The 25,050-nt window shown below is 44.9% G+C and overlaps 1 protein-coding gene and 2 pseudogenes across 1 annotated transcript; all 3 read left to right on the top strand.

Annotated features, from left to right (window-relative positions):
* Nucleotides 1–12,331: 12,331 nt before the first annotated feature.
* On the top strand, nt 12,332–14,009 carry LOC136552589 (uncharacterized; annotated as a pseudogene).
* A 324-nt stretch (nt 14,010–14,333) lies between these two features.
* On the top strand, nt 14,334–18,869 carry LOC136549069 (CMP-sialic acid transporter 2-like; annotated as a pseudogene).
* A 58-nt stretch (nt 18,870–18,927) lies between these two features.
* On the top strand, nt 18,928–21,256 carry LOC136552588 (cytochrome P450 89A2-like). Its single transcript, XM_066544149.1, has one exon. The coding sequence runs from the start codon at nt 19,577–19,579 to the stop codon at nt 21,116–21,118; it is 1,542 nt and encodes a 513-aa protein (XP_066400246.1). The 5' UTR covers nt 18,928–19,576; the 3' UTR covers nt 21,119–21,256.
* Nucleotides 21,257–25,050: the final 3,794 nt, after the last annotated feature.

Raw genomic sequence — 25,050 nt, 5'->3', positions numbered from 1 at the left:
ATGGCAGCATTATCATGTTAAGATCTTGCCGATGGGTTATTGTTTTGGTATCTTAACCATAATCAAGGCAAGAGTGGTTGGCGATTGTGCGATATTTACTGAAGTGCGTGAATCAAGATTAGATTTGATTGGATTTGATAACAAATCAAGTTTTGGCTTGGAGAATGAGTTACGGTAATCGAGCAAAGGCAAGCGTTATCTGGAGTAAATTTTGGAGCATTAATGGTTTTATACTCCGAAATTGGGGGGCATGTGTTGACACCGTTTTTTGCACGTGTCAAAATAATCGGAGTGGACTAATCGGCAAGGGGAAAGTTATTGAATACTTTGATAGCCAATGAAAGCCAGTTTGTAAAGATGGTTGCCGATAGCTGGTGATGGTCGATGGAAAGGTTGATTTGGGCTCGGGCGTTGCCAATGAGGTTGGAGGTGTTATTGTCGATGCCGATGAAGGGAGGCTTGAGGACTACTGCCGATGGAACATGGAGTATGCCGATGAAGGGAGGCTTGAAGACTACTGCCGATGAAACAGGGAATATGCCGATGAAGGAAGGCTTGAAGACTACTGCCGATGAAACAGGGAATATGCCGATGAAGGAAGACTTGAAGACTACTGCCGATGAAATAGGGAGTATGCCGATGGGAAGGAGGACGGTGAGATTTCCATCGTAATTGAGGCGAACAGGGAAATAGATAGGAGTTGATTTCCTTTTCTATATTTGTTAGGGTATGATTCATGTAAGAGTCACGTGTTTCCTTAGATATGGGATTGGTGTCCTAGTTGTGTTTGGTTGTATCTCTTTAGATCAGGGTATAAATATGGAGTAAGGGGCAATATAATAGATATCTCAATCAATATCAAAACCAATTTTTACTCATATTTGCATCTACTTACTTTTTGGCGACTTCGTCAATTTGCATATTTTTCCTTTTTTACGAGTTCTCAATGATTCGGCGAGCTGCATCGTTTCAGTGCGATCTTCGGCGATTCTCGAGTTCCGCGTGAGCACCTCTTGGCCGTGACTTCCGGGCGTATCGCTGTGGTCGGGACCAAAGTGTTCGTATCTTCATCCTTGTCGATTAGCAGGTCAAATCGACTGGCACGCTTTGGATATCGATTCGGGTATTAGCCCTTTGTGTTTGCAGATCCACCTTTTGCATCAACAATATGGTACTAGGATTACCTCCAACAAATTTCATGAATTTTGGACTCATAAATAATTTATAAAAATTCATGCAAGGATTAACTATTCATAAAAGAAAAATCTATAACTATAAATCTACACATGCACTTGTCTTCAAATTTTTACCAGAGCTCATATATGCTAAGACTAGCTTACCACAAAAATTTCATAATTTTTGGAGCACAGGAACTCTAGACATAAAATAAACAAATTTGAATATATTCAAAAGCACATTTCAAATCCCTATTTAAATTTCCAAAAATTTCTACTGTACAAGTCAAGAACATATTTTTCCTAAATACTACACTTCTTAAGGAACACAACCAAATTTATTTCACAATTTTTGGAGCCAGCAAATTGAAGATACAAAAATTACAAAAACATGTGAAATCTGCATTCAAACTGAACTGGATTTAAACGTGGAGTCGCTGACCGGTGGGACCCGCTGGTCAGTTGACCCCACCTGTCATTGAGACAGAAATAAAGCTGGCGGTGCTACTCTACGGACGCGGCCAGAGCTCGCCGACGACGAACTTGCCGGCGGTAACATCTTCACGGTGTGACCTACTCGACCTAGCGCATCTACTGAGCCACTTGGCCGGCCCTATCGTCGACTCTAGAGATGATGGCGGTGGTAATGGCGGAGCAGCGAGGCTGGACTATGGTGGTATGCCGGTAGTGGCCACGGCGAAGCACAAAAGGGCGTGGACAAGCATCCCTAGGCTCAGGCGAACCTAACACGCACGGTTACACGGTCTCCGGTGGAGGGACGTGCCCCAGCCACGGTGACAGGCACGGCGGGGAAGCTCCGGCGAGCTAGCGCATGGCGCTACTGCTTACCAGGTGCGGTCAGCGAGCGCGGGTGGAGGCAGTGGGTCACTGGGGATCCTGTGGTGCTGCTGTGGTGACGAAAAGGCAGCTCGGTGCGAGCTTGCACGGGCTATGGCGACGGCGAAGCTGCGGACGGCGAACGAGGAGCGGAGAAACTGAAAATGGGGCGCGGGATGGCTTGAGCAGGCGCTGGCGGGGTTATGGCCGCGTTCAAGCATGTCGTGGCCTACGCGATCAAGGCGTTGGCGACGCATGGCCGTCGCCGCGGACACGCGGCACGCGGGCTCTGCCGGTGGTCGGCCACTGACGATGTCGATTCAGTTCGTCAGTAACGACGTGCCGAGCCTGACGACGGGTTTTCACGTTGAACAAACTCTTAATCCGTGGACTTCTAGTCAAAACTTCCTAAACCGAATTGGTAGAACTATGTACCAGCTACAATACTTGTTCAAAGCACTTGTTCCAATTCGCAACAGAAATAGAGTAAAATTATGCTCAAGGTCGGCTTGTCAGGCTGTCAGTGATCCAGGACTTAGAAAAATTCGTTAAGTGTTGAAATCTGGATTTTGCTGATTTTTGTGGGACCTATTCAAGTATGTTAGAAGCTAAATCAATCAATGACCCAAAAATAAAAGTTGTTCTTTATGTCAAACACTACAACTTTGCTTTAGTGATCTCCTCCATGCAAGGTCTCTAACACCTAGTTCAACTTTAGTCAAACATGTCACTTTTAAATGATGATACACATCAAAGCATGGCTTAATGACCTTCTTACCCCTAACCATGAATATCAAAGTTGTTCATAATGATACTCTAAACATGTTTAAGCAATTTGCAAGGTCATTCAATCATTTCATGTAGTAGTCACTCATAGAGCTAGTTAGTGTAATCACAAGAAAGCTTAAGTGTTGGTTCTTGAAATGTAACCCTAAACAAGGTTCTATTTGCTACCCTAGGTGTGGCTACATGTTTGTGTGACTCACATTAACCAAGTACATGTGTCCACTCATGATCATATGCATATACATATGGAGACATGAAATAACAAGAAAAGTTGCATATGTTAATGAAACATGCGATAACAAGCCAATGTTGCAGATGTTTCAATCAAATGTTTCAATTGTCAATGCTTGTTTATGAATGCTATATGATCATGCTCATGCTATGCAAGTCAAGTTATGCAAGGCTAATACCTAAGGTGTTACAGACGATGGATCAATGATGGAGATAAGTGGGAGGGCTTTGACTAAGCTCACAAGGTTGCTATGTCAATACAAATGGCCAAGAGAGTGAGCTTGAGCTGGCTATGGGGCTTAAATAGAAGCCCCATGAAATAGAGCCGTTGTACCCCTTCACTGGGCACAACATGGGGTGACTGGACACTCTGGTCAAATCAATCGGCTGCTAGACCTCAGCGTCCAGTCACGCGATGCGTGCCACGTGTCCCCTCTCTTCAAATATTGATTGCCCGATCTCAACGGTCAAGTGATAATCGGACGCAGCAGCTCAAAGTGACCAGACGCTGAACCCCAGCGTCTGATCGTTTTCAGTAAGCATCTAGAGACGACTTTTCATGATCGGACGCGTCCGGTCATGCTCGACCGGACACACCCAGCGTCTAATCACATGACAACTCCCCTGTGCGCTGCCACGTCAGTAGGACCAGACACGACCTTCTAGCATCCGGTCACTAAGTGACCCAGTGTCCGGTGAGAGATCGACGCTAGTGTCTTCATGCTTCACCTGACTGGACGCGTTGGTCCTTCTGAGACCAGCGTCCGATCACTTACAGTGATCTCCGTCTTTTCTGTCTAGGGCGCCGGTGGCACCGTAGGACTGTGCGCACTTTACGGGTGGACACTCCGCCGGTGAAGTTTCTAACCCTTGCTCCAATGTGCCAACCACCAAGTGTATCACCTTGTGCACATGTGTTAGCATATTTTCACAAACATTTTTAAGGGTGTTAGCACTCTATTAGATCCTAAATGCATATGCAATGAGTTAGAGCATCTAGTGGCACTTTGATAACCGCATTTCGATACGAGTTTCACCCCTCTTAATAGTATAGCCATCGATCCTAAATGTGATCACACTCGCTAAGTGTCTCGATCACTTAAAACAAAATGGCTCCTACTATTTATACCTTTGTCTTAAGCCTTTTGTTTTTCTCTTTCTTCTTTTCTAAGTTTAAGCATTTGATCATCACCATGCCATCACCATCATCATGATCTTCATCATTGCTTCATTACTTGGAGTAGTGCTATCTATCTCATAATCACTTTGATATACTATGTTAGCACTTAGGGTTTCATCAATTAACCAAAACCAAACTAGAGCTTTCACCTGCTAGAGCCGCTAAGTGAGCTGCCCGGACTACTTACTCTGATCACCTGCCGCGTCGCAATGATGATCACCACGAAGAACGGCGTCGTGACAACCGCGACCGCCGCTATGACGACAGTTCGGAAAACTTGAGCACCGGGCAATTTCATCAACGCCGACCAGATAATGCCATACGTCGCCGACCAGACTTTCTGTCTAAAGTTAAGTCACGCTTTAATATTCTTCTAAATATTCCCCGATCTTCATATATCGCCACGATGTTTCTATGAGTTGTTTTCTCCATGTTTATTCACCAAACAATTTTCTTTTATGTATACCATCTTAAAGATGACATACAACTAATCCTAAAGCAAATCCTCAAATAGTCATGTTGATGCTCGGATGTCCCCAGAGACGGCCCTGTCTCTGGCTCCTCTCTACACATGCACGAGCGTCTACCCTCTACGTTATGGGTGGTTGGCAGCGGCTCCTTAGCGACGCCCTGTTCTTCCTACACGCGCATGGGCTCCACGCTCCGCATTATGGTTAACAGGCTAGCTAGGGTTGGAGACTCAGCTACACACTAACTGATCGGACGATTTATATTAAATATAAATACATCTCCAGAATAACACTAAGTGTTCACACCAACTGATCGTCGAGCTACATACTCTATTTCATCACCATTACTGATTCTTCTCTGGAGTTTATATATTTTTACATCATGTACTACCCGTTCTACATATTTGTATTGCAGGATCATCGTCCAGGTGGTCGGACCATCTGGTGCTCGGACTTCTCCACCGATCAACTAGTCAAACCGCTAGCTTCATGGACTTCGTCGTCGACCAGTTGATCGGACTGTTCGCCGGTCGTTTCTACTTAATGCTCACTTCACGTCTGACCAGTTGACCGGACTGTTCGTCGCTCGTGCTTCATCGCCAGCTACGCCGAGGACTCCTCGGTGCTCAGACATCACCTAGCTACGCCGAGACTCCTCGGTGCTCGGACATCGCTAGCTACGCTGGGGACCCCTCGGTGCTCGGACATCGCCTAGCTACGCGGGAGACTCCTTGGTGCTCGAACATCGCCAGCTACATCGGAGACTCCTCGGTGCTCGGACATCGTCAGCTATGTTGGGGACTCCTCGTTGTTCGGACTCCTTGGTGCTCGGACATCGCTAAGCTGAGGACTCCCTTGGTGGTAGGATCTTGCTACGTCTCATCGGTGTGCTATCAAGCTGCTCCACGCTATTTGGATCAGGGTGCTGATCTTAGGCAGCACGTCTGGGGTCTTGATACGCGCATGTCAGATGACATCGGTAAGCTTTTAGACTTCTTTTCTTTAACCCTACTACAAGATTTATTCTTTATCTTTCATCAGGCTCTGGGACTAAGTGACTACACTTTACTTGACGGTGAATATAGTGCTTATTTCTTTATTTACCCTCCTTATTGACGGAGTCTAAGTGGCTACACTTCTCCTAAGTAGAAGAATTTTCAAATTTTATCTTGAGCCCCTTACATCCTTCTAGCAAACCTCAGCTTCGAGTAAGTCTGGGCTTACTCACAGTTGAACTGCTCGGACGCCGTTCCCACTGCTCAGACAACAGCTCGGATGACAGTTCAATTGCTCAGACGCCTGTTCAACTGCTCGGATACTCGCTTCAACAGCTCGGCTTCCCAGTCAAACTGGTTGGACACCTGTTCCTGATGATCAGCGGCAAGTTGGACAGCTCAGACAAGCTCAAGACGGTGTTGCTCAAAGGATACAAGACGCTCGAGGACTAGCTGTGGGGGATATGACCTCCGATATCCATAAGACAAGTCATTGGCCGCACTATCAGAGGTGGCCCAGCCCACAAGATCAAGGCGTACACGGCACTGGTCGACGTGCACCGCAAGATATTGTATAGTACCAAATATGATACTTTCCTTGTAACCATATCCCTCCAGACTATATAAGGAGAGGCATGGGTCCCCTAATCGACAGATACATCTACATACATATCATACAATACACCAAAGACACAGGACGTAGGGTATTATATCGATGAGACGGTCTGAACCTATCTAAATTGCTGTCTCTACGCCTTGTGTCACTATCCGGTTCTTGATTACGCGCACCTCCACCGATAAATTTATCTTCGTAAGATACCACTTGGAGTATTGCCGACGAGATTTCATCGACATAAGAGCTTCTCCTGTGGACTCTGCTCGAATTATAGGATGAGCTAGCATCCAATGAATCGATGCATGACAACTGGAGGTCTACTAATACATACATATCTGAAATCGACTCTAAAACATGAGTCAGTGCACACATATTAAAATAATATATCGGCACAGTGAATACAGCTACCAACTATCTGACCGTTGTCCATTGCACAGCTAGTCGTTGTCTCATTGCTCTAAAAAAGCACAACTGTCATTTCTATTTCACAAAACACAACCAACAAATACGAGTGCTCTCTCATCTCCATTTCATAAAACGCAAGCAGCAGATACAAGTGCTTGGCTCTCATCCCTATTTCACAAAACACAAGCACTGCTTGTGTTTTATGAGATGGAGAGGGGAGAACACTTGTACCTGATGTTTGGGTTTTGTGGAACGGAGAGAGTTGTGAAATAGATAGGAGAGTTGTACAATGACTAGCTAGGCAATAGACAATGGTTAGCAGTTGTATTTACAGTGGGGCCGTTCGCTGGTCTTATCAGATCAGCTGGCTGATCCCTCCTCTCAATACACTGTTCACCAAACTAGCCAAACAGTATTTTTCTCTCACAATAAACTAATCGGAATAGTGTTTTCAGCCAAGTTTTAGACCAGCGAACGGGACCACTAGTGTTGATATATTATTTTAATATGTGTGCATCCACTTATGTTTAGGAGTTGGTTTATGAGAATGCGTGTGCATTTTTTTTGAAAGTGAGAATGTGTATGCATTGGTAGACCTCTACTGGTCATGTATCGATTCGTTGGAGTCCATGAGTCGGCCTTGTTTAGTTACTCCCCGTAAAATTTACTCTCTATTTCATCGAATGTTTGAACATATGTATGAAGTATTAAATATAGACTAAAAAATATCTAATTGTATAGTTTGTGACTAATTTACCAGACAAATCTTTTAAGCCTAATTAGTCCATGATTTAACAATATGGTGCTACAGTAACATATGTGCTAATGATGGATTAATTAGGCTTAATAAATTTATCTCTCGGATTACTGACGGATTCTGTAATTTGTTTTTTTATTAGTATCAAAACACCCCATGCAACACTCGATGTGACACCCTAAAACTTTACATCTTAGATTTAAACAAGGCCTCAGTTTGAAGTCTATTGAAGAAGCCATAATAAAATATTGTTAGCTTTCGTTCATTTTTTGTTGTCAATTTTTTTAGAAAATTAGTTGTGTAGTATCGAAAGATCGCGATTTCCGTAAAATACCACCAAAAGTTTACACCCCTATGAAATAGCACCGAAAGGATCCACCGTGAACTGAAAGTACCATTTCGTCTAATTTTGCATATAGAAACGTTAACCTAAGCTAAAACCCAGACATGAAATTACATATTTGCCCTTTGAAAACCCTACTTTGATTTTGGTGAATTGATAAAACCGTAAGTGTTTACCTAGTTTATCAAAGTGATTATGAGATAGGTAGCACTACTTCAAGTGATGAAGCAATGGTGAAAATCATGATGATGGTGATGGCATAATGATGATCAAATGCTTGGACTTAGAAAAGAAGAAAGAAAAACAAAAAGTTCAAGGCAAAGATGAAATTGATAGGAGTTTTTAGTTTAGTGATCGAGACATTTAGAGAGTGTGATCACATTTAGGATCGATAGTCGTACTATTAAAAGGGTGAAAACTCGTATCGAAATACGGTTATCAAAATGCCACTAGACGCTCTAACTCATTGCATATGCATTTAGGATCTAGTGGAGTGCTAACACCCTTGAAAACATTTATGAAAATATGCTAACACAAGTACACAAGGTGATACACTTGGCGGTTGGCATATTTGAGTAAGGATAAAGAAGATAGAGTTGAAAAGGAATTAGTTGTGCTGGTCACGAGGTGACTGGACATGTCTGAAGTGCGCACCGGACGTGTCTGGTACTGTCTCAGGCGGCAGTATTCCTGACGTGACCGGACGTGTCCGATATCGATACCGAACGCGTCCGGTATTCTGGCCAGGCGCGGGCAGAGTTGCTAAGGTGACCGGACTCTGGCTCAATGGAGTGACCGAACGCTGATGAGTTACTATTTAGCGTTGTGGGGGATAGACCCCCGGGTACCACAAGATGGTACATGGGCCACACCATCTGAGGTGGCCCGGCCCGTGAGATCAAGGCATGCATGGCGCTGCTTGGCGTGCACCGCAAGACATTGTAATAGTACCAAATAGGATACTTTACTTGTAACCTTGTCCCTTCGGAGTATATAAGGAGGGGCAAGGGTCCCCTAGAGGATATATAAAAAGAGGTTAATCTATATACATCTCAATACAATACACCAAAGACACAGGACGTAGGGTATTACGTCGATCAGATGGCCCGAACCTGTCTAAATCGCTGTCTCTGTGCCTTGTGTCACCATCTGGTTCCTGATTACATGCATCCTACCGATAATCTACCACCACGGGCACCCCCCTCGGTGGACTGCCGACCATATTTCGTCGACAGGTCAGAGTGATATAACTCGAAGCAGGATTGCAGACAACGACTGGATGTAGTGACTGGACGCGTCTGGTCGCCACACTAGACGTGTCCGGTATGAACCAGCAAGTCTCGAGTTTTTAGCAAAATAATTGATCGGACGCTAGGAGCGTCCGATCCGGTGTGACCGAACGCGTCCAGTCGGCCCAGAGCGGCTCTAGGAGCTCTCTAGACTTGACTGGACGCTGCGTCTCCCGCATCCGGTCCGGTGTGACCGGATGCGTCCGGTCAGCCCAGAGCGGCTCTAGGAGCTCTCTGGACTCGACCGGATGCTGCGTCTCCCGCGTCCGGTCATTTTCTAATAGTGTGTCCGATCACTAGTATTATTATGCGTAGAGATAGCCGTTAGGCGTGAATGGCTAAACAATTTCAAAGGGACACGTGGCGGTTAGGCTGTGACCGGACGTGTCCAGTCACCACACTGGACACGTCCGGTGCTCACGATTGGCGTGTCCGGTCGTCCCGCAGTCAGCCCAATAATTGAGCCAACGACTCTATTATTTGGGGACATCTATAAATATCGTTTGGCTGACTCTAGCTCACTGTCTTGGCTATTTGCATTGACATAGCAACCCTGTGAGCTTAGGCAAAACCCTCCCACTCATCTCCATCATTGATTCATCATATTTGTGAGATTGGAAGAGAATCTAAGTGCATTGCTTGAGTGTTTGCATCTAGAGGCACTTGGTGTTCGTGTTTCGCTGTAGGATTCGCTTGTTACTCTTAGTGGTTGCTGCCGCCTAGATGGCTTGGAGCAGCGAGGATCATCGAGCGGAGGTTGGTGATTGTCTCCGGCTCTAATTGTGGTGATTGTGAGGGGTTCTTGATCTTTCCTCGGTGGAGAGCCAAAAGGTACTATAGTAAATTGCTCGTGGTTTGTGTGATTCTCATCTTATGTTGGTTGTGCGGCACTCTATTGAGGGTTTGGCGTGTGATGCCAATTAGCGCGTGAACCTCTAAGTGAGTAAATCGTCACAACGAGTACTAGCTTACCGGCAAGCAAGTGAACGTCAGAAAAAAAATTATTGTGTCATTATTTGATTTTGAGGTGATTGGTATTTATTCTTGTGATTGATTGGTTCATTCCTCTACTCGGCGGTATAACCATCTTGATCTTTCTCTTTACATTACCGCAAACTAGTTATCAAGCTCTTTAGTGTAGCTAGTCGTGATAGCTTATTAGTTTGGTTAGTGTGGCTCTTTAGTTAGTCTTTGAGAGCACACTAACTTAGTATAGTGACATAGTCATTGTGTGGATAGAGACTATATAAACTAGAATTATGGTAGGTGACTTGCATTTTTAGTAAGCTAGCGCAACACTCGCTTCATCTCATATTTGTCTATCCGATTTGCTAAGTGTTGTTGTAGAATTTTTTATAGGCTATTCATGCCCCTCTAGCTATTAGGACCTTTCACCCTTACCTTATCCTATCTCACCCATCTGAGACAGGAAGGCACTCGAGCCGCTCGGTCCTCAGCTCAGCACGCTCGCTCACCCCTTCCGCCGTCGTCGCGGGTTCCAGCACACGGGTCAGGGCATCACCTCCGCCGGCCACCGCGCTGCATGCACGGCGCCTCTGCTAGGCCACCGAGCGCCCCTACGCGGTGCCTCCTCCAGGTCACCGACATCCCCTATGTGAGCGCGGCGCCTCCGCTAGGCCACCGGCATCCCTGCTCACCACCTCCACCAGCCGCCAGATGCCCCTCCACACTCAACTACACAATGCATGAATCTGAGATTCCCGATGGGTAAGAACGAAACCTTAGCTATCTACTGTATCTCGTAGCACAACTAAAATTAGTTGCGGCATGCGATTGTTTGTGATATTCGGTTCATTTGTGTGTGCGATCTGGTACGAGGATGGTTAGTGATGAGAAAGGAATTTTGGAAGTAGTGCTAATTTGTTTGCACTGCTACTATTTGTAGTATCGATCCAACCAATGCATGTAGAGTAGTGATTGATGTTTCGTGCTACTCAACTGTTGAGGATGATCGATCCATGTACAAAAAGGGCAGACGCTTGGATTGGTGGGTGGATGCAGAAGAGTACTCCATCATTGACATGGAGAAAGATGTTTTCAAGCACTTCAGTTGGGCTAGCTATCAGGAAGCAAACTTCTAGTTTGTAGGTCAAAATAATCTAACAGTTTGTCTTGGTACTGACCCTTCTAACTTTGTTGCGAGCTTCAGAATTGGTGGAGTTTATCATGATTGTTGATAGATGTGAGCATGTTGATATGGCTTGTACTGTGACTAAAATGGAGAATGAAAGACAAGTGCCAAATGAAGAGAATGACCTACAGCTTCAGGTCACGGAAATGTTTTAGGAGATGCATGTGAGTTTAGAATTGGATGGTCTAGAATGGGCCTTGCAACTACAACTTGGTGTTACAGCTGTTGGTCCTTCCAGAGTAGAGGAGGAGGAGGGTGACCATTATATGGAGCCCGGTGTTGACCATGAGGGAGATGATCCAGTTGGAGCTGATGAAGAGTGGAGGTATTTCAATAAGGTACATGAAGTAGGAAGTAATGAGAAAGTGCAGCAAGAAAAGAAGAAAATGGACAACAACAAATTTGTAATTGAAGACATAGATCCTGAGGCTATGCCAAGTGATGAAGCCACCATGTTGAGGGATGCTCCGTATGTTCCACTCACTACATATGACAGAGACAACCCTGATATAAAGGAAAGCTCAACATTTACTGATAAAAATGTCTTCATACTGATGATCAAGCAATATGCCATAAAAAGGGAGTTTCAAACATTTATAGAGCATAGTGATAAATCAAGATATAGGGCACGATGTGTAGATTCAGAGTGTGGATGGAAAGTTCATGCAAAGAAACTCCATGGTTGCCCCACTTTCATGGTATACTAATTTCATACTATACAATTATTTTTTTCATGTTCTGTCAATAATTTTAGACTATGCAATTATGTTTTTTCATGTTCTATCAATAATTTCATACTATGCAATTGTTTTTTCCATATTCTTTCAATAATTTTAGACTATGCAATTGTTTTTGTTCATGTTCTATCAATAATTCAGATCACATATTTAAACACTAAATTCAGATCCCATATTATCTATTTTTTTAGATTGTGTCAATAGGTTCTAGACATACTTGCGCTAGCACCAGCCAAGTGAGGGGTAAGGAGGCTAGCAAAGCGTGGATAGCGAACAGAGCAGCAGAGGTACTCAAGTGTACTCCAGAGCCGGGAGCAAAGAAGTTGCAAGTTGAGCTTGAAAGACAGTTCCGATCAAAATGTCATATAATAAGGTGTGGGAAGGAAGGCAACTTGCACTAAAAGGCCTACATGGCACTTGGGACGAAAGTTTTAGAATGCTATGGAGTTTCAAAGCTAAGTTAGAAGCTACATGTCCTAGAAGCATAGTAGAGATTGATTGCAAGAAGAACAAAAAGGATGGTCGAGTCTATTTCTGTAGGATGTTTGTGGCCATCAAAGCACGTGTGAATGGATTTCTTGCTGGTTGCAGGCCATACCTTGGGGTTGATTCTACTCACCTCATAGGTAAATATAATAGATAGCTAGCTGCAGCAACAACAATTGATGGACATAATTGGATGTATCCGGTGGCATATGAAATTTTTTACAAGGAGACAAAAGCTGATTGGACATGGTTTCTAAAGCAATTGAAGAGAGCAATTGGAACTCCACATGGACTCACAATACACACAGATGCTTGCAAAGGCTTAGAGAAAGCAGTCCATAATGTCTTCCAAGGTGACATTGAGCATATGGAGTGTTCTAGGCACCTCATGCATAATTTTAGAAAGCACTTCAATGGAGATGTGCTAAAGTACATGTGGCCTTGTGCTTGAGCATGTAGTACTAGGAGGTATCAATGGCTTTGGGACAAAATTGGAGAGAATTGTCCAGCAGCAATTCCTTACTTGCAAGCAGAGCACAAACATCTTTGGTCTCGAGCTAAGTTCTCAGGGGAGTGCAAGGTTGATTATGTGAACGACAACATATTAGAGTCCTTCAACAACTGGATTAAAGAGACCAAAGGGTTTCCAGTGGATGTCCTCGTGGACACAATTAGGGGTATGATCATAGAAAAGATAGCTGTGAGGCAGCTTATAGTTAATAAACTTGAAGGGTCAATTCTCCCTAGTGTTATAAATGAGCTGACGATGAAGAGTAGAAACTTGAAGTACACAATTGGTGGTCTCAAGACTGAGATATCTGGATTGACTAAAGACAACTATCCTTGGAGGCATGCTGTGGACCTTGAAAGAAAGACATGTTCATGTGGTCAGTGGAATATTTCTGGGAAACCTTGCACTCATGTTATAGCATTTATAGGTTCCCTTAGACAAATTAAACTTGAGGACTTTATTCATGATTACTACTCAGTTCAATGTTTCAAGGCTACTTATCAGTTTGGGGTCAACCCAATGGTTGACAAGTCACAGTGGCCTATTGTGGATCCCGGGTTTATAATGGTGCCTCCGAAGCTTAAGGTCTACAGGTAGACCAAGAGTGAAGATGATCAAAAGTAAGGGTGAGTCATGAAAAAGGGGTCCTTAGCAATGCAAAAGATGCTTTCAGTTTGGGCATATTAAGAAGGGTTGTAGTGAGCCGCCTACTAAACTCGTTGTTGAATTGCCACCGGCAACTACTAATTCAAGGTAAATTGACCCTTGTGCTTTTGATGTAACGTGGTTTTTTTATTAAATATGGCTGATGCCTTCCTGATGTGTAGGAAAATAAAAGAAAATGGCAGTACATCTAGTTGCAAAAAAGCTCAAAAAAGATCGAAGAAAATGTATGCACCTTCTACTTCTTTAGTCACTCAGGCAAACAACAAGAAAGACGATAGCTTCTGCTAGTCCTCTCACTCCACGACCTACGAGGAGCAGGGCAACATCAGACATATTCTCAGGAGGAATTGCAAGAAGGCTTATTGTAGGCTAAGTAATGACTTTGTTAGTACAAATATTATGTGTTTGTATTACTGTTATAATCTAGTTAGACTATAGATGCACGTGTTAAATTATTGTATGCGTTAGCAGACCGGTCCCCTTGTACGCAAGCACGCCGGTGCCTATCAGTTACCACTTGATCACACACACGACTACACGAGGTCCCCCGTCCCCGCGTGCAGCGGTGCTTCCCCATCCCTTCGCCACCGCCCCTCAGTCCCTGACGTCTGCGTTATTCCTTCCTTCCAGTGAAAGAAAACGCAGTAGCAGAACTGCAGAGCCGGCGAGGCAAAGGCTCGCCGCTCGTGGGGTAGAGATGGAGCACAGAAGAGTGAAGGATCAGGTAAGCATGAGCCCGCGATGTTTATCTACAGCAATGCCGCCGCCCGAATCTCCATATTAGATTACATCGGCCGTCGCCCGTCGCTGATGCGGCGTGGTTTCTTCGAAACTGTTTGGCCTCTCTCCCTAGGTTTTCACTTCGTTCCTCACCACCGCCGCAACCGCAATCTCGATTTTATCTCTCTAGTTTAACCTCCCTAATGTCTGCGAGATTAGGGCGTTTCCATAGCAAAAGTGTGCTGCGCGAGTTAGATGATTTCCTCTCCTTTTTTTTATATATATTTGTGACTGGAATAGAACTGAAATACATATGTGAGCATTTTTGGTTCGTTTTTGTCAGATTTGAAGTCTCAATCTCATATTTCTCATCTAGGCACAGTTGCCTGCTTCACTCCCATAAACTGTTGATTCTGGTAGATGGTATGTACCCATGTAGGCATATCAGGTGAGTGGTTATTCAACCAGTGTATATTGCTCATGGCTGACTACAAGTTGTTAACATCATGCTAACATTAAGTATGTATTTTACACATTTATTTGTTAAATTTACATTCGTCTATTTAACGACTGAGTTTGTGAATGCAGCATTTCTATCCATCCATTTGCTCGCAATTGTCGGAGCTTTTGTTATACACAAGCCATCTGATTCATCCTTTGTTTTTGTAAACATAATTTGGGAAATAATTTGTGCCTGCTATTATGTGTTAGCAGTGAAAATTGACTAGTCCAGAATGGTTTAGACATTAAATTCAACTTAAATTTGTCCTGTACTGTTATCTTGCTGATGTTTGTCATTGGTCATACATAAAGTTAAACGCTGGCAATAGCTTGCTTAGTTGCTTTCCTTTTAGAAAAAAATGGGCTTACAATAATCTTGTACTTCAATAACAGAGCATGCACTGACAAGTTGTCTTTTGTTTGACCCGAAGGGGAGCGATGACGTATCTCAGAAGGACATAGAGAGCTTTGATAGGAGATCTCTTTCTAGCAGTAAGCTCTTGATTCATCATGCAGATGTTATTTTTTCGGATGGCTGTATATGGGAGATTCTTAGCACTAATACCTATACCATTTACAGATACAGCAACTTCGAGTCTTAGCACTGCAGGAGGGCCGAAGGGCAAGGATAGTTGGAAGCTAAAGTAAGGCTTATTTCTTGCAATATTTTTACTAAATCTCATTCTTTCTGGAAATCATTTGTTGTATCGGCAATGTGGTTTTCAGGTCCATTGTTACATTTGCATTGACATTGCTAACAAGTTCCCAGTCAATATTGATTGTTTGGTCGAAAAGAGCTGGAAAGTATGAATATAGTATCACAACAGCAAATTTTTTGGTTAGCAAAATGCTTGAATTCTCTCAGTGACTATATCTTCAGTAGGTTTCAGTATTGTGATGTGGTTATGTATTCTGTTTTCTCAATGTCTAGGTAGAAGCTTTGAAATGTCTACTGTCACTTGTAGCCTTGTACAGGACATGGAACAGTCAAGGTGTTACAGAATATAATAGGTGATGATTTTACCATGCTTGTCGATAGTACATATTAGGTGCTTGTCGTCTTCTTCCACCTTCTAGACCTTTAGTTTTATTATTTTCAGGTTAACTACATCGTTTGATGAGTTTACCCAATTCCTGCGATGCTTTACCTGGTGAAGAACTTATTGCAGGTGTGTCCAGTTGCCTAGTCATTCTGTTGTAGGATTTTAAAAAAAATAAAGCAAAAGCAAACAAAATGTAACCATGTTTCCCTGCTTCTCTGGTTGTCAGTATTATATCTTTGCATATGTGGATGCACCAGCTTACCAGATTCTGAAGAACTTGAATATTATCAACACTGGTGTCCTGTACCCTATAATTCTCAAGAAAAAGTAAGTTTAATGAGTCTGTTCTTTTTTATCAGTTTTCTTTGCTGGCAAGTGACATCCACTATGTCATTGGGTTCGCTTTCACTTGAAACCTTTGATGCAATTCTGGATGCTAAAGCTGGAAGACATGAATTAAGTTTTGTGATGACAGAGTTGTGTTGAAGTTCAATCTATAAAACAAATAGTCATCGTTAGGCTTGAATCCGTACTCTATTGAAGTGTTTAACTTGAGCAACTGGCTGTTTAATGGACTATGCAAATCCTAACTCTGAAATCTGAAACTGGCACATTTGTTGAATCTAATACCTTGCTACACTCCTAACTGGCCATCATAACAAAACCTCTCTCGTTTTCCACTTCATTCCTTCCAGTTTTTTTAATATTTTCTTCCCCAACACCTGCTTTCCATTGTTAATTTAGCATAATTGAACTAACGCAGGTTAAGTGAAATTCAGTGGGCTGCATTTATTCTTTTATGTGCTGGATGAACTACTGCTCAGCTCGGTCCCTCGTAAGCCAAACATGTTTCCCCCCTCATTCTTTTTCTTGTTTGTTCAACGTTTTCCCCCCTCAGTCTTTTCTTATCTGTCCTTTTCCAGGTCAGACCATGTTCTTCAGACCCCTATTCAAGGTTGGGTGATGGCAATTGTGAGTGAAGCAGAAAAAATAATCAATCCTGTCTTTTGGACATACTAGAGGAACTGTTTAACAACTACCTGAATGCTCTTTTTCCCCTTTTGCAGGTGATGGCTCTTCTAAGTGGTTTTGCAGGAGTATATACAGAAGTTTGTGACTCCATACTCCTCCTCCTCTTTTCATCATTTGTATTCTTGTTTTTTTTTGGAAAATACATTTGATATGAAATATCAATGAATTTCTTTAGGAATGTAATATATTCCTTTGTATTATGAACAATCCAGGTTATTATCAAGAAACATCCTTCAAGAAATATCAATGCACAAAATTTCTGGCTGTACATATTTGGGATGCTCTTCAATTTGGTTGCAATTTGTGTCCAGGACTTCGATGCTGTCATGAACAAGTTAGTGCAGAATTTTTTACAAGTTCTTCATTCATGTCGCCTGTTACAGTTCATGATATTGACCATTTCATTTGAATGTGCCATCTGGTGCAGAGGCTTTTTCCATGGCTACTCGTTTATTACAGTTTTGATGATTCTTAACCATGCTCTGAGGTACTGACAGTTGGATCATATTAGTTGTTCTCACTATTGCCCTGTTGGGCTTAGCTGCATCCTTCTTATTTTCTTCCCAATCAAATTGAGTATTTATATTTGTTTTGCAGTGGAATTGCTGTATCAATGGTGATGAAGTATGCTGACAATATTGTCAAGGTACTAGGTACTATCTTTTCAGTTACATGTGTGTGCAAACAGTGTAGGTCTGAAGATCAGCAGCTTATTTCGAGGTTAAATGAATGCCTAATTTCTATCTTTTCTAATTACTAACTTCAGCCACCATGTTACCCCTTGTTGGCTGTTGCCCTACTGGGACTCCCCCATCCAATTTAGCAATTTTGCAGCCTATGCTTACCGCCGAAGTTGTTATCATCCGGTATTTGTCATCCAGTTGTTTCCCATTTAGAGCATGCCCTTTTTGTTTTGTTTTTTGCATGGCATAATAAGTCTTTAACTCTTCCAGAGTACTAGTTGTACTTGTAGTTCCAATCTTCATCGGTGAAATTACACCAATTGGATAACTAATGCATCTGTTAGAAGACAATATATAGAGAGCCTCATGGGCCAATATCATATGGCCCATGAGGCTCTCTATATATTGTCTTCTCCACTAATGAAGTATTTTGTCTTCTCTAATCTCCAAGGTTAGTAACATGGTATCACAGCCATGGATTAGGATTAGGGTTAGATATAATCACATTTTTGAACCCACCGAAGGTCCTTCATGCCATCACCATCATGTCTATTCTCTGTCAATGTCTATTCTACCTGCACGATTTACATTAGGTATCTTCGTGATCCAGTAGCAGCAGAACTTGTGTCACACCATCTTGATGGATAATAAGGAGGTCTTCTTTTTTGTATGAAAAACTATTTTAATAAATATGTAATATTATCCCTAGATGTCTACACAAACAGAGGACTACAGGTTCCCCTTTGTCCATTGTAGAAGCAACACCACAACTGTATAATGCACCGGTCCAGTGTCCAGACTGGTATTTGAGGCACCGCTAAGATTCAGCAAAATATCTCACCATGGATATAATGAATTTTCTATATAACTACTGAGGCATCTAACAACCATGTGCTAACAGTGTGCAGTTGCATGCACACAGGTTTACTCAACATCAGTTGCAATGCTTCTGACGGCAATAGTGTCCGTCTTCTTATTTGGCTTCCACCTGTTTCTTGCGTTCTTGCTTGGATCCACGTCAGTGCTCATGGAAGCACGGTCGCAACTTGTGTTGACTAGACTACGGTTGTAATCCATGTTAATTTAACAAGCTCTTGTGTCTTATTGAATTTCAGGGTCGTTTCTGTCTCTGTGTACCTGCACTCAGTTGGGAAGCTGCAACAGCAGAAATAGAGTTTTTCTTCCTGCACGCTGGCAGAAGAGAGTGTCTTTCTTCGAATGCCCTACAAGATCAGGCAGTCGCTGTAGAATGGTTTTCTAGTAGCACTGTGAACATCGTTGCATCATGAGGGAGAACATGAGAAGTTATGAACAAGAGTGATGTGCGATCAAGTTTTCGAAGGAGTAAGAATTTGTAGCCAAACGAAGTGGATGGTCATGAAGGGTTCTAAACTGATGGTAGCTGTTGACATCTGTTTGCTTCCTGCCTTCCTCGCATGAAGATCATCATCCTGCATGGGTGGATATGTGAGAATGTATCCAGTGCTCCCACACTCCCGTACTCTCACTTCAAAATAATACTCTAGATCAAAACATGCATAAAAAAACCAAAAGTATGGGTGGGTAGGGTAGATGATACATGCGCCTTCACGTGCGCTACACGGACAGATCATAGATGGCCTTGGCCGTTGCTACTAGAGATGCCAACGGGAACACTCACCTGCACGTGTGCAACACGGACAGATCATAGATGGCCTTGGCCGCTGCAACCTTGTCTCGGACGAACTCGGCAGACGGCAACAAGTCAACAACAATAATTCTTGTAGTCTCGGACGGCTACAAGTCGACGACCCAGCACATGAAACCATGTCGAAACCATATCGAACTCGCTATGTTGTACGGACTCGGGACTCCACGTACAAAACCCCACTATAAAACTGGAATCCCGTTCGTCTAATCTCCTCATCATACGACAAACATCAACACGAACAGAGTTTCGTCGCAAAAACGCTACACCTCCAATGCAGACCAGCTGGATCCTCCTCGCGGGCGCCCTCCTGCTCTCGCTCCTCGTCCTCCGCCGGCGCCACGCCAAGAACCGCCGCCTGCCGCCGGGTCCCCCGGCCGTGCCGCTGTTCGGCAACCTGCTGTGGCTGAGGAACTCCGCGGCGGACGTGGAGCCCCTGCTGCTGAAGCTCTTCAATCGGTACGGCCCGGTCGTGACGCTCCGGATGGGCTCCCGGCTCGCCATCTTCGTGGCCGACCGCCGCCTCGCGCACGCCGCGCTCGTGGGCGCCGGCGCCGTCACGATGGCGAACCGGCCGCAGGCCGCCACGAGCTCGCTCCTGGGCGTCAGCGACAACATCATCACCCGCGCCGACTACGGGCCCGTGTGGCGCCTCCTGCGCCGCAACCTGGTCGCCGAGACGCTGCACCCGTCGCGCGTCAGGCTGTTCGCGCCCGCGCGCGCCTGGGTACGCGGCGTCCTCATGGACAAGCTGCGGGCGGGAAGTGGTGCCGGGGACGACGAGCCGGGCGACGTCATGGAGGCGTTCCGGTACACCATGTTCTGCCTCCTCGTGCTCATGTGCTTCGGCGAGCGGCTGGACGAGCCCGCGGTGCGCGCCATCGAGGACGCCGAGCGCGCGTGGCTGCTCTACATCTCCCAGCAGATGAGCGTCTTCTTCTTCTTCCCGTCCGTCACCAGGCACGTCTTCCGCGGCCGCCTGCAGACCGCGCGCGCCCTGCGCCGGCGCCAGGCGGAGCTCTTCGTGCCGCTCATCAACGCTCGCCGCGAGTACAAGCGGCAGGCCATGGCCGGCCAGGCGCCGGCGAGGGAGACCACGTTCCAGCACTCGTACGTGGACACCCTGCTCGACATCACGCTCCCCGCGGAGGAGGGCCACCGCGCGCTCACCGACGACGAGATCGTCGCGCTCTGCTCCGAGTTCCTCACCGCCGGCACCGACACCACCTCCACGGGCCTGCAGTGGATCATGGCCGAGCTTGTGAAGAACCCGGCTGTCCAAGACCGGCTCCACGCGGAGATCAAGGCCACGTGCGGCGAGGACGCCGAGGTGGTCTCGGAGGAGGCCGTGCACGGGATGCCGTACCTTAAGGCGGTGATCCTGGAGGGCCTGCGCAAGCACCCGCCGGGCCACTTCGTGCTTCCGCACAAGGCCGCCGAGGACATGGACGTCGGCGGGTACCTGATTCCCAAGGGCGCGACGGTGAACTTCATGTTAGCCGAGATGGGCCGGGACGAGCAGGAGTGGGAGAGGCCGATGGAGTTCGTCCCGGAGCGGTTCCTGGAGGGCGGCGACGGCGTGGGCGTGGACATGACGGGCACCAAGGGGATCAGGATGATGCCGTTCGGCGTGGGGCGGAGGATCTGCGCCGGGCTGTCCATCGCCATGCTGCACCTCGAGTTCTTCGTGGCCAACATGGTGAGGGAGTTCGAGTGGAGAGAGGCTCCCGGCCACGAGGTGGAGTTCGGGGAGAAGAGCGAGTTCACCACCGTCATGAAGAAGCCGCTGCGCCCGCGCCTCGTGCCGAGGAGTTGATCTATCGGACACAAAGCTTTGGAGAGTTTTTTTTTTCAGTAGTGGACTTTTTGGATAGATTAATAATAAAGTAGTAGTAGTTGTTTGAATAATTTGCATGTATTCAAGCGATCATTAGGAGATCATTCAAGCGATCATTAGGAGTGTGCAATGGACGTCTATGAATGCGGTCTACGAGGCCGAATTTTTTACATTTTAGCCTTTTTTTTAAGTTTATCACAAATAGATCTCTGGCGGAAAGAATTTAGAAAATGAACCCTTAGCTCGGCGCCATTGGTGCTGGCGCCGAGCTAACATATCTCGACGCCAGCGTCTCTGGCGCCAGAGATCTTGACGCCGAGCTCCCTGCCATTTAACCCCGGCCAACTTTTCTGCCCGAGCGTTCTTACTCTTCTTTCTCCTCCCTCTCGAGTTTTTTCTCTCCCCACTTCACCCTACCTCACGAATCGGCATATTGGACCTTGGAAACTTTGATTTGATCCGTAGATCTTCGAGAGCAAGGTATCCTCGCTCCCCTCCTAGTTTTTTTCGCATCAATTCGGTATGTATTAGTCGGATTTTTTAACGTAATAATCGTCATCACTTAGGGTTTCATTGTATCCATCAATATATGTATTATACAACCGTAGGATGAATGCCAAGACGTAAAAAAGCTAACAAACCTAGGCGCATGTAGTTATGTTATGAGTTCATTGTTGTGCATCAAATGGAAAACCCTAGGTATATGGTTTAATGTTAACTGCTTTGGGTTCTTAGAACGAAACTGGTTGTATTGTAGGTATGGTTCTCATTGACATTTATTTGTGATGTTTTGATTTATGTTTGTTAAATTACATTCATTTTGTTAGATGCAAGAAATATTTCGGTAGGAGTTTTGGCGAAAATGGGGTCGTCCTCGCGAATTATACCCCAACGCATCTAGCAAAGATGCCCCCGTCCCTTCTGACCTCCCTATCTCTAATTGTGACTGTGGTTTTCCGGCCCATGTTTTTCAATCGAAACATCCAGACACAGCGGTGCGTTGTTTCTACACATGCAGTCGTTTTAATGTAAGAAATTATTTCCACTATCATTTTTCTTTATTTGTGTAAGTATACTAATAATATTTTGTTAGAATCTCGTTGTGTAGGACCATGAGAGGTGTTTTTCTTTCAGTGGATCGACGGTGCAGATAAGTTTGATCGGAAAGGGCTTCCTCTCGATATTATAGTTGCGATGCCTAATTGCTGCCACCAAATGAGAACATAGAAAGTGGTACTGCCTTGGTTTACCACAAGTACACTTGAAATCTTAGAGAACAACCACATGTATCCTCGACTCTCGGACCTCGTCGTCGGACGTTGTACCGCCCCTATGCTTGACCTGATAAGTCCCTGTGGCATAGTCAAAGCATGTAACCTCATGTGTGCCAGCCCTTTCTCTTGCCTTTTCTAGGTGTGCCTTTGGTTTCGGAGCTCATATCTCTCTATCACTCCGCAACTGCAATGTACGAGCGTGTCTATCGTTGAACCAGACAACAAGCTTATAGAAGGTGAATTGAACGATTGCATTAACGGGCATACCACGTATCCCTAATAACAACTTATTGAATGACTCTGCCATGTTACTGCACTGAAACTCGTACCTCCATCCACCGGTGTCGTGAGCTCTCGTCCATTTCTCCAAATCCCTCATCAAACCTGTGATCCATTGTCTACCTTCTGCATTTGATGCGGTTCTGACCTGCTCCAATTTTTTCTAAAAGTACTTGTCCTCAAGCTGTTGAGCAGCCTCCTAGAACAAATCAAAGTTACCCTTCACACCATCCTTCCAGAGTAGATTCTCGACAAGGTGCCGAGTACACCAACGATGGTGCAAAGGTGAATACCCCTCTATCTGCTCTCGCAGGGCATTAAGGCCCTGTTTGGTTGGGCTTTTGGCTTTGGCTTTTGGCCCCAAAAGCCAAAAGCCCAACCAAAGGGGCTGCTTTTGGAGGGTGTTTTTTCAGAAGCAGCTGCTTTTCCGTAGTTCATTTTTGAAAGCTGGGTTGACCCTGCTTTTGGCTTTTGGCTTTCTGCTTTTCGAAATTAGTGGAATAAAAAGTTCTTCCATAGTTGTTTCAAGAGAGATAAAGATAAAAGGTATATTTTATACTTGTTTAACCAAACAACTTTCAGCTTTTCTACAGCTCACAGCCCACAGCAGCTTTTCCACAGCTCACAGCCCACAGCAGCTTTTTCTCACAGCCACAGCTCAACCAAACAGGGCCTAAGTATGCCCTGATGCCTATCAGATATGACACCAACCTCCCTACTAGGCCTAACCACGTGTATCCAGACTAGCCTCAAGAACCATCTCCAACTGTCATTGTTCTCCTTCTCAACCAAAGTAAATGCCAAAGGAACCAACTTGTTGTTCGCGTCACAGGATATAGCTATAAGAAGTGTGCCCTGGTATTTGCCAATCAAGAATGTACCATCAATGGAGAAGACGGGACGACAGTGCCTAAAGGCATCGACACACTGAGGAAAGCACCAGAAGGCACGGAAGAATATGTCTCCCATCATTCCATGCATTAGTTTTTGGGATGTACTCATAATGCATGCCTAGATTCACCACTTTGATTGCATTGAAAAGAACTAACAGCTGCTCATACCCATCCTCCCAGTCTTCATATATCATCTTCCACGCTCGCTGCTTAGCCCTCCATGCTTTACCATAAGTTATCACATATCTCCATACAACATCTCAACGGTCCTGATAATTGTCCTCACCTTCATGTTGGGTTCTCCCTGCAAAATTCCCATCAACCACTTGGCAATGAGGGTAGATGTCAACTGCCGATGCCTCAGTGTCAGCTCATGGTCAGCACAATTGTGTGGCCCGACAACTTTTGTGATCTTCCATTTTCCAGTTATCTGTTGCTTCCTTACACAAACCCTCCATGGGCAGCGTTCCTTGTCACACACAACTGTGTAACGACACTCCGTATATGAATGCAATACCCTATAAGGCCTATTTCGTATCACTGCAAAAGCCTACAACCACCTCTTCAAAGCAGGGAGGTCATTAACACCCTCCCATTCTTAATTACCATATTAGGACCGGCCTCAGGAGCTTCTAGGAGCTCATCATCATGTCCTTCTGCAAACGCCTGATCGGAATGAGCAAGATCGCTAAACTCGTGAACTCTAGGATCACGGTGGCCAGAAAAGATACGCCTTATCATCTCAACATCACTTTCCGTCAGCTCTCCAATAGGGCGATCATCATCAGAATCAAGAGCCCTAGCCATCTCATATGGCTCTGAATCATGCATAATTTCAACACTATTGGAGTCATGGAATCCATCTCTAAAGTGCACTTGCGTAGCAACAGGGGGCACATCCACATTTTCAGGAATGTCTCCTGCAACATCAGTAGAGAAATGAGGAAAGAATGAAAGAAATAGATGTAAGGAACGGGGTAAGCTCCCAAAAACCATACGGTTAAGACACTTACTCAGATGATTCTGTGTCAAAGGGATCTCATAATAAGGATTTGCCACGGAAACATGAGTCTGACAACCATCTCCAAACTACCAGCATTGGGGGGCAGATTGAGCATCGGGAACCGTAGGTGCAATCTGCACATGCAGATAAGGTTCTGGAATGGGAGGGTCGATGTGTGCCTGATGATCCATTGCTGGGGTAAACCCATGAGGGATGAGATCAACTAACACCCAATGCACAACCACATCTAAACATTACAGTTGGCTCTTCATAGCCGATCTCACATAGTTCTCCCACTGATCCGCACAACCAATTGCGATCATTCACTTGAATATGTTGGGAGGAGAACCTAGGTGCAGTACACCATCAACTGCAATGCCATCATCTCCAAGGCAATGCAGCTCCTCCCGAGCCCTTACAATCATCTCGCTAAATGAAGGCCTGTCATTGAATAGCACAGGC

The sequence above is a fragment of the Miscanthus floridulus genome, chromosome 4 (genome assembly GCF_019320115.1).
Source record: "Miscanthus floridulus cultivar M001 chromosome 4, ASM1932011v1, whole genome shotgun sequence".
In the NCBI taxonomy this organism is placed as follows: domain Eukaryota; kingdom Viridiplantae; phylum Streptophyta; class Magnoliopsida; order Poales; family Poaceae; genus Miscanthus; species Miscanthus floridulus.
The sequence above is the reverse complement of the archived record's forward strand: the minus strand, read 5'-3'. Positions and strand labels throughout refer to the sequence as shown.

Bases quoted from the DNA above. Each gene is read 5' to 3' on its own strand.
- LOC136552588 (XM_066544149.1), top strand. From the start codon at position 19,577: ATGCAGACCAGCTGGATCCTCCTCGCGGGCGCCCTCCTGCTCTCGCTC.